Raw genomic sequence first — 14,975 nt, forward strand, 5'->3', positions numbered from 1 at the left:
GAGATATTCAACCAAAATATTCTGCTTGAAATTAGCTTTAAAATGATGTATATCATGTCTATAGTACTTGACATTTAAGTAGTGAAAATCAATAAAACAGTCAATAAATCCTTTCTTTCCTATTGTTTATTGTTAAGTTCGATGGAGCATATCTCAATAGTGGCACTGGCGACATCCGGGCTCAGTTGTGGCGAGGAGTCACATATGGGGGAAAGGGACACAGAAGCCACTGAAAAGGGGATAATAATAATAATAATATAACCACTTTTATATAAAGTGTAAAACACAAAGGTTTCTAATAAGCGCTATATTGGTGAGCCCTCTTCCAAAGAAACTAAACAACTGACAGCCCTTTAGAAAACAAGATGCATTGTATTAATTGTATAGCTGAAAATGCAATAAAATAAAAAATGGAAGGATTTTTAAGCTGCTAAAACCTTGCTATACCAAATAACTAATAATTATAACCCATATTAATGTATTGATTTATGAAGCTCGTACAAACATGTATTATAAGTATCTGTATGACACTGTAAGTGTATTTTTGTAACAATTGATTAAGTTCTTTCTTTCTTTCTTTCTTTCTTTCTTTCTTTCTTTCTTTCTTTCTTTCTTTCTTTCTTTCTTTCTTTCTTTCTTCCTTCCATTCTCTTTCTTTAGCTTTCTTCCTCACTTTAGATTATTTATGTGTACCCTTTGCTTGTTAATTGAGTATTTTTTTCTTCTTTGTTATATAATTGTTGATAATTACTAAGCTTTGTTTGTATATTTAATGTCTTGGATGCACCATCAGATAGATGAGTGCCGCTGATGTAAAAGTGAATTCCAAATAAAAACTTGAAACTTGAACCATTTCAGTAAAGATGATTTTGGTCATGTGTAAGACCTCTATCATATTCTATTGTGAATATTTTCCAACACTCATTGATCCAAATGAATTTAAAAGATTAAAAGAAAAGAAAGGCCCATTATTGTTCTTAATAACATTTTTTGATTCCTCTGAAAAATAGGAGGAAAATTATTATAATGTTGGCAAAAGTGTTTTTCATGGAATTTGTTTTCAAGTCCATACAGTACTTTATACACCTACTTAAAATAATGTTTCTGTATGTTTGGTTCTTGCTCATTTTTTTAATCAATAAAACTGAATGTCTTGTATCTTGTTTTATTTTCTGTTCTACAGGTAGTAACAAGAATATTCACATATGGAACTGTATTTAGGAAACATAACTTTGAGGTAAGATATGTGTTTGATTCTTAACCCCATGAGAACTACCTGCCGATTGGCCAAAAAGAAGTTTCATTATCAATTGGCCCAATCAGCAACATTGTTAGAATAATTTTGCCACGCAAAAAAAAATGGGGTGAATTATTTGCAAAGCTCCATTCTGATTGGTGATTAAAGTGAAGATATCATGTAATTGACCAATCAGAGGCAATGTTAGATCGGCAGGTAGTGCTCAGGGGTTAAATCCAACAATTGAATTTAAAATTCAGCATCTACTTTGAATTTGATTCCATTTCAAAGCCAAGGTATACTTTGGTCTTTCTTAATTCAAATATTTAATGGAGGAACCAGTTCAGGCGTACAAGTTCAGGATTTTTTATTGGGTTTAAAGGAACTTTCAAATATGAACCTTTTTACCCCAAAAATTTCAAAAAGTAGACTTAACCCCTAAAAATGGACCTTCTAGGCCAAAATGTTTCCCTTAAAAGTGGACCTTTTGATTGATTTTTTTTGGGGGGGGGGGGTACATTGCACCCTGCACTCCCCTTACTACAGGTCTACTTTAGATGAGCACAAAAATTTATCAATGCATGAAAATGCTTTACATGTTTCATTTGCAGGTATATGCACATGACGTACTAAGTCAACCTTTAATAATTAAAAGTATTACAGTGACACAGCAAAAACAGTTTTCTTAAAAAAAAACTTTTCTAAAAATACTATTATACAATTCAGTCAAAATGATGATGATAAGCGCATAAGTAAGACTCTTCTAAGTACACAAGAATTGCTTTATGGTAGCATGTGTTTCACTTCAACATAAATATGCATATTCTGAAGTCTACTGTTTAATAAAAAGTAATACTATTAATGATGCAGCAGATGCAAATGATAAAACAACTAGTATACAGTTCAGTCCTGATGATGGTTATAAATGTTCTGTAAGCGCATAAAATTATTGCTTTACATTTTTCATTAAGCATAAATATGCGGATCACTATATACACACATATATAGTCAATCTTTTTATTAAAAGTAATACAGTGACACAGCAAAAACTGTAAGAAGACTTGTCTGAAACAAAAGTTATAAAATATATATGATAATTTACGATGACATGCGTTTCAAATATATATATATACCTTGTAGTCAACCTTATTATACAATGACACAGCAAAAAAAAATTCATTTAAAAAAGGAATGGGTGCCCAACTGTTTGGATACTTTTTTTTTCTCTTTAAAACAATAATGTAATATTAGCATAGAAAGAAGTCCATTAATTTTGTATTTTAAACAAAGAATATACGCACAACATTTTATCCCGAACATATCAGAAAACAATAATAAAATAAAATCCAAGCAAATTGTGGTTTTATTTCTAAGCTGGGCATACTTTTAAGCAAAACAGTTGCGAAGTAAATCTAGCAAGACCGAAATTAGACACTCTTTGCAAAGTCAAGCCAAACAAGAGAAATGTGTCTGATTGGGGAAGGTGTTCTGACAATCCAAATATAAACTTAGTCCACCTCAAATGACCTGTAACAATTTGTGATTGACATTACTTAATTCACCTCGGATGACTTTGATCTGACATTCAACTTTTTCGTTCTTACACCAATCATATCCATAACAATTTAACTCTTACAACTTCCTGTCAACTCTCTAATTTAAAACTCTAAATTTCTGTCTGTTTGCCTTTTCTGTCTACAGTTTGTTACAATTATTATGATAGGCAAACATTGCTGGGTAGATAACAGGATTTAGTTATTTACTTAATCCAATCATGGAGGTAGTATAGCTACAACCTTGGCGAAAAATGTTGCCACACCTGAGCGTTAATTGGCCAACATCCTGACCCGCTCCCCTATTGCAATGTTGATTTGGACAAAATCGTCATCATTTCTACATTACAGTCTCCCAACATTGGAAAATGGGGGGGGGGGGGGGGGTGGGGGTGGGGAAGGGGCAAGTGTAATCTGAATGTGCATTTGCAACTATTATACAAAATAGTACGGAACTATCCCATATTTAGCTTCGATTGCGTGCTTTTAACACCAGAACGTGCTGGTGTGGCAACGAATTTCCGCCAGAGTTGTAGTAGGCTTACTACCTCCATGATCCAATCATGGCAATAACGTCAATTTTGGTCTTCAGTGTTTTAAAATACAACAATGTAGAACATGTATAATTAATATGCCGTGTTGTTTGCATACAGTTTTCCGCCCAATTGTGCCACCATATTGCAACTTTGGCAATAACCGCTATATAGATTCTATGGTAATTAGCAAACAAAAGCCATCAGTAGAGTCCTCGTTAATTGATTTTATCACTATGGACCACAATAGTCTCATCCCAATGGCATAGTCCAATAACCTCAATTACATAATCATAGTGCAAAATTTGACCTCAAGTTGCAGAGTATGAGTTTGTGTACCCAAATTTTCAAAGGATGAAAGTAGGCCTACAAATGTATTAGGGCTTAAGAACTGTTCCCATGATAGATGAGCATGTTGTGGATCCTAGTGTATGGTCAAATGTCACCGTCTATCGGGTTTCTAAGGCACACGGTAAACTGGTTGAACCCATACAAAGGTCAGGATTTATTTGGTGTTTTATAAATCCTAATTTTGTATTTTAAACAAAGAATATACGCTCACCATTTTATCAGAAAACAATAATAAAATAAAATCCAAGCAAATTGTGGTTTTATTTCTGAGCTGGGCATAATTTTAGCAAAACAATTGCGAAGTCAATCTAGCAAGAGTGAAATTAGAAGCTTTTCACAAAAGAATCACAAAGTCATGTTTATATTTTGGCGCCTCCGTGAGAGGGCGCCAAAAAGGAAAAAGACACAACTTTTAAGTAGCTGTAGGCATAGCACCATGGGAAATCTGACATTTTGAATTGTCATGCATAGGGGCTAAAATGGTGTATATCTACTAATTTTGATAGCTGAATCTTGATTAAAGTTAGCATCAGAGAAAGATATGCCCCATATACGAAGCTCATAGTAAAATAATAACCCATCACATGAGTTGGACTAGATAAAACAATGCAATTTAATTTTAAAGTGAGTGGGATAGCTGCAGTGTACTTCTTAATCTCAGTATTTTGATCTTCTTAGAAACGAGTTAAGGGTGGTCTTAACCCTGGAATTGTTACGTTGCACGAAAAAATTTGGGCCAAAAAACCCGTTTTTGGGGATTTTCTCCAAAAATGAACATTTTGGCTCAAATTGGACCTCACAGATGAATTCAGCAAGTCATTTCCAGTCTAAAAATGTATACTTTTATATCCTTTAGACTAATAATTTAGCAGTTATGAGGCCCGAAAGTTTTCATAATTCCAGGGTTCAGACCAACCTTAAAGAAGCCAATAATCATATTTATAGATGCGCTTCTTGAGTGAAGGACAAGGCCAATAATAATTAATATATCAAAACAAAAGTTTATTATTAATCTATGAGTGAAACCTTGCAAAAACAAGAAGAGTGTGAATAATTAGCCTCTACTCACCGGTAGGAAGAACAATCATGAGTATTTTTAGAAAAAACTATATATCAAACACGCATTTCATTGAATACAGATTAATGGGAGAGATTCACCTAGATTTGACCGGATTTTGAACTCTGATGATTAGCTGCTATTGTTCATTAAATATGGACAACCTTGTATTTGTTATCTTTTGTAATTTGTTTTGTGCTATAATTACAGATATATTTTTCTACTATTGTTGTGAGGTGTTTATCTGGAAAGTGATGGAATAGCTTGAAATTGATTTTTCATTCCTGAAAATATTATAAATTGGGAAGCTACTTTCAGGGAAATGTTTTAACATTTTTCTGTTTTAACATTTCCCTGAAAGTATTTTAAAAATTCTGAAATGTGTTAAAGTTGAGGATTTCTTGCAAAACATAAAAAATCCCTTGTGAAATATTTGTTTCCTTTCTTGGAAAATTCTATTCAAAACTTTTCTTAATCCTTTATTGTTTAAGTTTAAGTGAGTAAATTAAATAATATATTGTTTAAGCTCTGGTTTCTTTAAAAAATCAAACAATAAAAATATTTATTGCATCATACATAAGTGTATGAAAATATGATTTGAACCTGTTGTTGTTGGTGTTTTACAGTTTTCAATTATATAATCATTACAAATTTCCAAGTACATGTAAACATCTCAAAAAAAGTAACTAACCCCCTTTAAATATATTCTGCTTCCAACACATTTTACAGATTTGTAATACAATAGCCCGTTTTTGAATAATGGCCATTATTTAAGGGGGGTAGTTTAATACTTTTTTGAGATGTTTATTACATCACACTAATTGTTGCTTGTTTAATGTTCAATTTTAATTATGATATTATTTCCTTTCTCTTTCCCCCAGGTCTTTGATAGCCTTGTAGTATTCATCACATTTCTACTAGATTTAATATTTTTTGTTAGCGGTCTTGAAGATGTCCATCCAGAGTTGAGGGCGCTCACATTTCTAATAATTTTAAGATTATGGAGATTTTATGGAATTTACCATGGTAGGTAGTAATAAAGTATTTTTGTCAATTTGTTGTGACCTTGCAAGAATTACATTGTGTGAGTAAATGTACAAAGTTACATTATGGGCATCAATTGACATTTTGGGTATCCGTAGTGCAGCCTCCTTGCCTTCTTAACACTTATAGTAGGTTTAACTAGGGATAACCATCAAATTTTCATGTTGCCCCTATTGCTACAAAAGATTGTATTCTGGATAGAACGCATCAATAAAAGTATTTTGGTGGTTAAATAGTCAAAATCGGTCAAAAACTTTTCGAATTATGAATTTTCAAAGTTTCCCATTCTGACCGGTCATTGGAACGAAATAAAATGACGAGGTCCCAAAATAGCAATTGGGAGCAAAATTGGCATAAGCATATATTTACCTTTATATATTTCTTTATTTTAACATGTATGCAAACATGAAACAAGCATATTGTGAAAGTATCAAAGGCGTTTCTTATGAAATGGCACTTTACTAGTCAATTATTTTCAAACCGAGGCATTGAAATCATGCATTTAGAGAATATTTGCCAAAAATCATCCAAGACAGCCGATATGGCACAAAATCAAAATTGCACTAAGTAGGTGAACTTTTTTTTCACAACCAAGAATTTCAATGTTATTGGGTTTAATATGACCAATTAGTAGGTGTATGCAAACAAAATTTTAATTGTCATTGAAGGTCATTGACTCATTCACAACAATAGAGGTTATCCACTTCACTCATCATGCTCATGTGTGACTTCTAACAAAAGGTGCTGGTTCCTGTAGTATTGCTCATTCAAAACAATTCAATGCATGACCTCGGAGTTACCTGTATGACTTTCGCGGGCTATTTTGAAACAGTTATGGTTGTACATTCAGGTACTTCTTTTGAAAGTTCTAAACAAGGTATAGCCAGCAGCAAGTTGTAGATGGTATTGGCCTAAATATAAGAAAACGTTTAGGGTTGAAATCAGGTGAACAATACATCGAATGAGCACGAAACTTCACATTTATGTTCAGAAAGGTGTCGTCTTAGCATGATTCGAAAGGAGTATGGAAATTCCAAAGGGAAGCTGGTGATTTAATTTGTAACTCATGATCTACTTGTTCAATTTTTAACCTTTTTACAGAGGGTATGATATAGGTATTACTGGCAACTCTGCCAAATTACAGCTCAGTAGGCCACGTTGTTCACCTGATCTTATTGACATGAATATTTTGTGCCATTCTTGAGCAGTGCTGAACTCAGCCACTGGCAATTAAGCGCACTGTGGCGATGGACCAATTTTGACTCGCCCTTACAGGGAAATGAAATAAGTTATGTTGCTGTAATTTGCAAGATAGTTACAAAATATAATTAGCATTAACTTCCCCAATTTTTACAGAAAAATATTGAAAAATAAAAGAATGAGATTAATTTAGAAATGTCTATGCAAGCAGTGCACAGTTGAGCTCCCTGCATGTCTATGGGAGTGTTCTAATCAAGTTGATGGTTCATTGGTCATCCCTAGTTTAACCTGATAAAAGACGCCCATGGGGTTTTCATGTACAATTACACGCACAACATCATTTCCTACCAATGTATACAACCACAATGTCACTTTATATGTATTATACATTCACCCATAACCCCCACATAAATGTAGCTCTTTTAATACTGTAATTATTATGTGTGTGCTTCAGCCCTCAAATTAATCGAAGGCATCAAAGGCAATTGCCTTCTATGCCATATAGTGTTGCCTTGGTGCCCTGCATTTCCGTCTGTTTTCAAGCTATTGAAAAGTATGTAATTGCCTTGATGCCCTTTTCAAATTTTTCAAATTGCCTTGGATTGGCTGCCCTTTCAAATTCTTAAGTTGAGGGCTGGTATGCTTGGTTTCATAAGTTCCAACATAATAATTTTATGCATATTATTTACATAATGATCATAATATAAACAGTAAGAATAATGTTTTCCATGAATAATTGTTACATTGAATGCTTGTTTTTAAATCCATTCATAACGGGTTTCCAGCGAAGAAAATCAATATTTTGGCATGTTCTTAATTTCATGTTAGATAAAACATGCAGTTGAGTTAGGAAAATTAATGTGAAACTGATATATTTCCATTTTCTAAGTTTGTTGTTTTTGATCTGATTTCTTCTAGTTGAAATAAATCGAGCCAAAGAAGATGCTGCGTGTGATTTACAAATGGAGAAGTATGCTAGGAGACAAGCAGAGGCACAGTCAGATATACTAAGAAATAACTGTGATCAACAATTAGTAAGTTTACTTGAGCCCGTATGAAGTCCTTCATTTTGTCTTGCCATTTTTCCCATTATGTCAAGCACAGCAACAGTCAAACTAGTGTGAAGAAGGAGAAGGAGACCATGAATGATTTGAGCAGAAAATCACAAATGATGGTATAGACCCAAAACTTGCACCAAGGGGAGTATATATAATGCTGCGTTTGTTGCACACAAAAGGGGCTGAAAGTCAAAACATTCAAACAGCAAATAAGTTTTGATATGCAAGTCCATCCAGATTTTAAAAATGCTGGCTCTGGATCAGATTTTGAGGACATAAGTTGGGGTCTCTGGAACAAAAATGGGAGTTTGTTCAGTGACCTTTTTGGAAAATATTTCTCAGGAATAAAGTGCTTGCACGGAGCTAAAAGAAACTAATGGGGTATTGGATGAATTTAGCCAAACATTTTGTTATATGAGAGACTTGGAGCACATGACCAGTGACATGACTTGAGACTTACTCCAATGACTTGTTGATATCTCTACTGTTAAAGGGAATATGCTTCTAATCATATTTGTGCCACATCCAGGAGTGATAATAATAATTGACTTAAGTCTTCATGTTAAGTGTTTACATTTCTAACATGAAACCATTTTATATTTTGTCTTGTTTTTTACAGAAAGAAATAGCATACTTACGGGATTTTATTAGACAACATAGTTTAGACCCATCAGATTCATTGAAGAGTGAGCTTATCACACCAGTTTCTTCACCACTTCCAACTCTAACAGACATTCATTATGATAAAACAGACACTCTAAGGGCCAATGGTAGACTAAGTCAAGGTATGTGATCAGTGGGCTATCCCTATGGAAGCCAACTCTAACAGACATTCATTATGATAAGACGGATACTCTAAGGGCAAATGGTAGACTAAGTCAAGGTATGTGATCAGTGGGCTATCCCTATGGAAGCCAACTCTAACAGACATTCATTATGATAAGACGGATACTTTAAGGGCAAATGGTAGACTAAGTCAAGGTATGTGATCAGTGGGCTATCCCTATGGAAGCCAACTCTAACAGATATTCATTATGATAAGACAGATACTCTAAGGGCAAATGGTAGACTAAGTCAAGGTATGTGATCATTGGGCTATCCCTATGGAAGACATTCATTATGATAAGACGGATACTTTAAGGGCCAATGGTAGACTAAGTCAAGGTATGTGATCATTGGGCTATCCCTATGGAAGACATTCATTATGATAAGACAGATACTTTAAGGGCCAATGGTAGACTAAGTCAAGGTATGTGATCAGTGGGCTATCCCTAAGGAAGACATTCATTATGATAAGACAGATACTTTAAGGGCCAATGGTATACTAAGTCAAGGTATGTGATCATTGGGCTATCCCTATGGAAGACATTCATTATGATAAGACGGATACTTTAAGGGCAAATGGTAGACTAAGTCAAGGTATGTGATCATTGGGCTATCCATATGGAAGACATTCATTATGATATGACGGATACTCTAAGGGCCAATGGTAGACTAAGTCAAGGTATGTGATCAGTGGGCTATCCATATGGAAGACATTCATTATGATATGACGGATACTCTAAGGGCCAATGGTAGACTAAGTCAAGGTATGTGATCATTGGGCTATCCCTATGGAAGACATTCATTATGATAAGACGGATACTCTAAGGGCCAATGGTAGACTAAGTCAAGGTATGTGATCAGTGGGCTATCCATATGGAAGACATTCATTATGATAAGACGGATACTCTAAGGGCCAATGGTAGACTAAGTCAAGGTATGTGATCAGTGGGCTATCCCTATGGAAGCCAACTCTAATAGACATTCATTATGATATGACGGATACTCTAAGGGCAAATGGTAGACTAAGTCAAGGTATGTGATCATTGGGCTATCCATATGGAAGACATTCATTATGATAAGACGGATACTCTAAGGGCAAATGGTAGACTAAGTCAAGGTATGTGATCATTGGGCTAACCCTAAGGGCCAATGGTAGACTAAGTCAAGGTATGTCATCATTGGGGTATCCCTAAGGGCCAATGGTAGATTAAGTCAAGGTATGTGATCATTGGGCTATCCATATGGAAGACATTCATTATGATATGACGGATACTCTAAGGGCCAATGGTAGACTAAGTCAAGGTATGTGATCAGTGGGCTATCCCTATGGAAGCCAACTCTAATAGACATTCATTATGATATGACGGATACTCTAAGGGCAAATGGTAGACTAAGTCAAGGTATGTGATCATTGGGCTATCCATATGGAAGACATTCATTATGATAAGACGGATACTCTAAGGGCAAATGGTAGACTAAGTCAAGGTATGTGATCATTGGGCTAACCCTAAGGGCCAATGGTAGACTAAGTCAAGGTATGTCATCATTGGGGTATCCCTAAGGGCCAATGGTAGATTAAGTCAAGGTATGTGATCATTGGGCTATCCATATGGAAGACATTCATTATGATATGACGGATACTCTAAGGGCCAATGGTAGACTAAGTCAAGGTATGTGATCATTGGGCTATCCCTATGGAAGACATTCATTATGATAAGACGGATACTCTAAGGGCAAATGGTAGACTAAGTCAAGGTATGTGATCATTGGGCTAACCCTAAGGGCCAATGGTAGACTAAGTCAAGGTATGTCATCATTGGGGTATCCCTAAGGGCCAATGGTAGATTAAGTCAAGGTATGTGATCATTGGGCTATCCCTATGGAAGACATTATCTTAATCTTCAAGTTCTACACAGGAGAATGGCCTAAATTATTGACACATGATGAGGCTGGAGTGACGTTAGAAACCGAGGAACCATTGTTCAATCCCGACATTCAAGCTCCCATGATACAGCAATTAGAAAACTCTTTGGTGATTCTTCCAGTCGCATGGGGATAAAAATGACCAAATCAATCGTCAATTTCATTTCCATGGCAACAAACCCTTCATTCACTCCCAAATTTTAAAACAATGATGCTATTTTTAGATAAACATCATGGTGAAATGCCGTTAATGCTGTTATTACAAATGTAAAATAAGTCATCCATACAATACAAACTTTACCTTTGTATAATCATATGTGTAGCAAACAATTACAATGTGTCCTGACTCTTGACATAAGACTTAGTGTATCCCTGCGTACTTGACTGTTTTCTCCTTTTATTTGGACATTTGGAAATGTATAATGATCATCTGTTTTAATGTCCTTTCTCATTGTCAGATACTTCCATAGATGACAGCACATCGTCACCAACCAAGGAGAGATCTTCCTCCATAGCAGATAACAACGAGAATCCATCATCCAGCCCACCGAGCCCTCCATCAAGTCCCGCAAAAAGCCGCTCATCCACGGACAAATTTGGCTCCCTGGCATCCAGGGAGAGTGTACCCCATGAACATATTACAGAGGTCAAAGTTCACATAGCAAATGAGACAGAAATATATGTAGCCAAAGAAGATAATGGTTGTTATACTAATAAAGGATTTGAAGATGGAGGTAGTATAAATAGCTTACAAGACTCTGTCCTGGCTAGTGTTGATCAGGAAAGTATTGCTAGTACAGCAATGAGAACTGATGGCACAGGTAGTTATACAAACCCGGCTTTTGAGTTGGAATCATCAATAACAAGGCAGGATAGTGGAGTGGGACATGAAACACAGATGTATAGGCCTCTTAAAAGAAAAGGTAAGTTGTGTATTTTGAGTTTATTTCTTGTTATGGAGAAGGGATCTTGTAGTTCTAAATTTGTAGTTATTCTTTGCTTAGATCAGCCCTAAGTAGGTGGCAGTTATTTTGTTGTGATGCATCTTGGATTGTATCAAAGTTTGTAAGTCCATTAACACCAGCATTCATTTATACATTCTTACCACCCTGCATCCACCGTGCCTTTCTGTTGAATGCAGCTGTGCTTTTGTTAGGCAAAAAAATAAAGCTAAAACTACCAGCTGTAGAAAACTTGGAAAATTTCATTTTCTTCCCCATTATAAAAAATATTGGTAAAAATATGTTATTAATTCGTATTCAGAAACGGGACCCACGTTTGCTGCACAACCCATATGGTCATTTGTACTGAGCACCCACTAGTGGCTGCAGCCTGCATTGGATTTCAAAATCTTAGCAAGCTTTGAGACAACTACATGGCTTCTCAAAGTTGTGAAGCATTTGGCATATCATGTTATTTCAATAAAAATAGCTGTTTGTTTCCCATCTTCTTTATGGTAATAGCAGACTCCAATACAAAGATAGCGTGTCTTTTTAAACAGATTTGATATCCAGTGATCCTCCTTGTAAGGAACTTGTAAATTGCCCTTGTAGAATTTTACCCAATGACATTAAGATTTGATCATGTGTCACTCAGCGACCAAGCCATTCACTTAATATTTACAGCAAAAATGAAAAACAATCTATGAAATGGAATGTATGTGCTGCAAGATGAACAGTTTCTAGCTGTTGTGGTTGATCTGTTTTCTGAACATCACACATAGTTTGTACTAAGAAATTGAGTTTTGTATACAGACACTGGTTAATTCTTTCTTTCAAAATCCTGTACAGAATCATCAGAAAAAGATGAAGATGAGAAGATGTTACGCCTTGAATTAGATGAAATCAGAAGACTGTCTGAAGAAGCACTCAAATCTGAACTTGCACTTATGGCTAATAACACAATAACTGATGAGGTAGGTTGTCGGCAGTAGGAGAAAAGTATCTGATGTGGGTGTCATTTTATAAATTGTGTTTTATTGGTTTGTATTTGTTTTAATTATGTTAACTTTTAACAATTAACCTGAGACAATTTAAAAATTGTCTCAGGTTGTGTAGTTCTACTGGCCTTCTTTTCACCTCCTCCATTTCACTTGGTTATTTTGTGATTTAGAAATAAATTATTTTATTTGATTACATTTTATTACATTACATCAAACATGGCTGAGCAACCGGATGTTGAAAAATCCACCACAGGGCTAATAGGTTCTGTGTGAAATTAAGCCCTGGTATAGAATTTTTGCGTTTACAATTAAATTCTTCTAACACTTTTTATAAAAGTAAAAATATATTCATCTTATCCAACCTGATGATCCAGTGTCTCTTGTCCTTAACTTCCTCACCATGAAATCTTTGATTTGTATTGCTTTGATAGGTTTGCGTTTACAAAATTAAGTAAATCAAATTTTACTCTTTTCATTGTTGCAGAATGGGATTCCAACAACATCACTGTGATTGTAGCAAATTCAGCAAGGAACCAGAAGAAGATAGGATATGATTACTGCATCAGTGGTAGAAGCCCATCTCTAGCTCAAGTTGGAATATGGACAGACAGGTGTAGAAGGTTCAACTGATGACAGCTCTCAAAACCATGTGCTTGCTTTATTCTGTCTTTTCTCAAGTTGAGAGTAGTGCCATGTAAATATGCCCCGCAGGATTAGGCTAGCAAGCACACGATTTGAATCTGCCACAACAAAATCTTGGTGTTACTCTCAATTTGAGACGAAACTTAGTATATTTCATATGTTTGCTGGTACAAAAACACAATTCCCCTTTCTCCAAGAGTATTTTGTAAGTAAAAAAGTTAAGAGGGTTTACCTGAGGCTGTTATAAAATTGAACAGACCTCTGTTATATACTGTGATCACAAATGTGTGCCCTGATTGCGATGTATATGCACAACACAGCCGTACACGACTCAAAAAGCATCATGTTGTATGTGCAAAAAGGTCAACTTGTCTAATAAAATTGCATACACAGGTTGCACTCAATACACAGCAAATAACTCGGTAGTACAAGATGTAGCAAAGAAAATCAAAGGGACACTCTGAAGAAGAAAAAGAAATTTTCAGTCTGAATGAAAAATGAAGCTTTTTAGTGTTTCATAGTCACATAAATTGTTCAGACCAAGGAAATACCAAACTATTAGCTAAATAACTAATTCTTGATCAAGAGAGCCAACTTGAGTACGCACAAATATTTGTGTCGGCCGTTCTACGCATAGACCACACACTTACAGCTTTTGAGAATTGGCCCGTCATAGTCTCCGAATATGGTCAGCGCTTGGCAAGGTCGAGGCTCTGTCATATAGGTCGCACAATTTTGCTATTTCACAAAAGTATGCTGATGCAATTGTACGCAGAAGGTACGTCCTCTCATGATCGAGAATTAGATATTTTGCCTGTAGTGGACTCCTTTGATTTTCAAACAGGGAATCTTGGAACTATAGTGCTTTTATTCAACTGCAGATAATGCTGTCAGTGCATGTTTTATTTGGGACAACTTCAAATTGCGAGTACCCACGTGAATACCTAGCATACCCACAGACATGTTTAAAAACGCTGTATTTATCTGCGTATGAAACAGCCGAGTCAAGGCATTGTCATGACTGCACAAGGTTAAAAGCACTATAACCAAGGTTAAGACCAGCAGGTATATCAGCGACAGTAAATTAGACTTATGAAGAGCCAACCATTGATACATGATCATCAGTAGTTGGGTAAAATGTGTTATATTTGTGATCAATAAGGTTTTCATGGTTGTCCAGGTATTACCTTCATGCAGACATACTCAGAGTTAGCCTAGTATCAAGACTGGGATTATACAGCTTATGGAGTAAAGCTGTCCTAAGCTGTCTAATCCCTCAATGACTTAAGCACATGAAGGATGAATAGACAATTGCCTGCCATGTATGTGTCTTATTGTCACATCATTTCTGGGATGTTACTTTGAAAGACATCTTGTTTTTGTATCTGTAGGAAAATAAGTGTGCTTAATTTTTGTATAAAAAACAACCTTGTATACATGTTTATGTACTTATATAAACTTTTTGCCAGTAACTTATTGACAATGTTTTTGTCATCAAAAATGATTCAAAATTATGGCCTTAACGATTGTTACCAAAAAGGGATTCTCACTGTTGGTTTACATGATATTTCATATGATGCATGCATATTGCTTGGTTTGAAATACTATAG

The 14,975-nt window shown here is 35.2% G+C and overlaps 1 protein-coding gene across 2 annotated transcripts in view; it reads left to right on the forward strand.

Annotated features, from left to right (window-relative positions):
- LOC140158525 (uncharacterized) overlaps positions 1-13,370 on the forward strand; it is a 47,229-nt gene extending 33,859 nt beyond the window's left edge. For both annotated transcript variants that reach the window (XM_072181644.1, XM_072181645.1), the window contains exons 5-11: positions 1,184-1,237; positions 5,613-5,757; positions 7,894-8,009; positions 8,653-8,818; positions 11,240-11,704; positions 12,572-12,696; positions 13,208-13,370. In XM_072181644.1, the coding sequence (XP_072037745.1) occupies positions 1,184-1,237; positions 5,613-5,757; positions 7,894-8,009; positions 8,653-8,818; positions 11,240-11,704; positions 12,572-12,696; positions 13,208-13,234 (1,098 nt within the window). In that variant the 3' untranslated portion in view covers positions 13,235-13,370. The remainder of the gene's footprint in view (positions 1-1,183; positions 1,238-5,612; positions 5,758-7,893; positions 8,010-8,652; positions 8,819-11,239; positions 11,705-12,571; positions 12,697-13,207) is intronic.
- Positions 13,371-14,975: the final 1,605 nt, after the last annotated feature.

The sequence above is a fragment of the Amphiura filiformis genome, chromosome 8, assembly GCF_039555335.1.
Source record: "Amphiura filiformis chromosome 8, Afil_fr2py, whole genome shotgun sequence".
NCBI classification, from domain to species: domain Eukaryota; kingdom Metazoa; phylum Echinodermata; class Ophiuroidea; order Amphilepidida; family Amphiuridae; genus Amphiura; species Amphiura filiformis.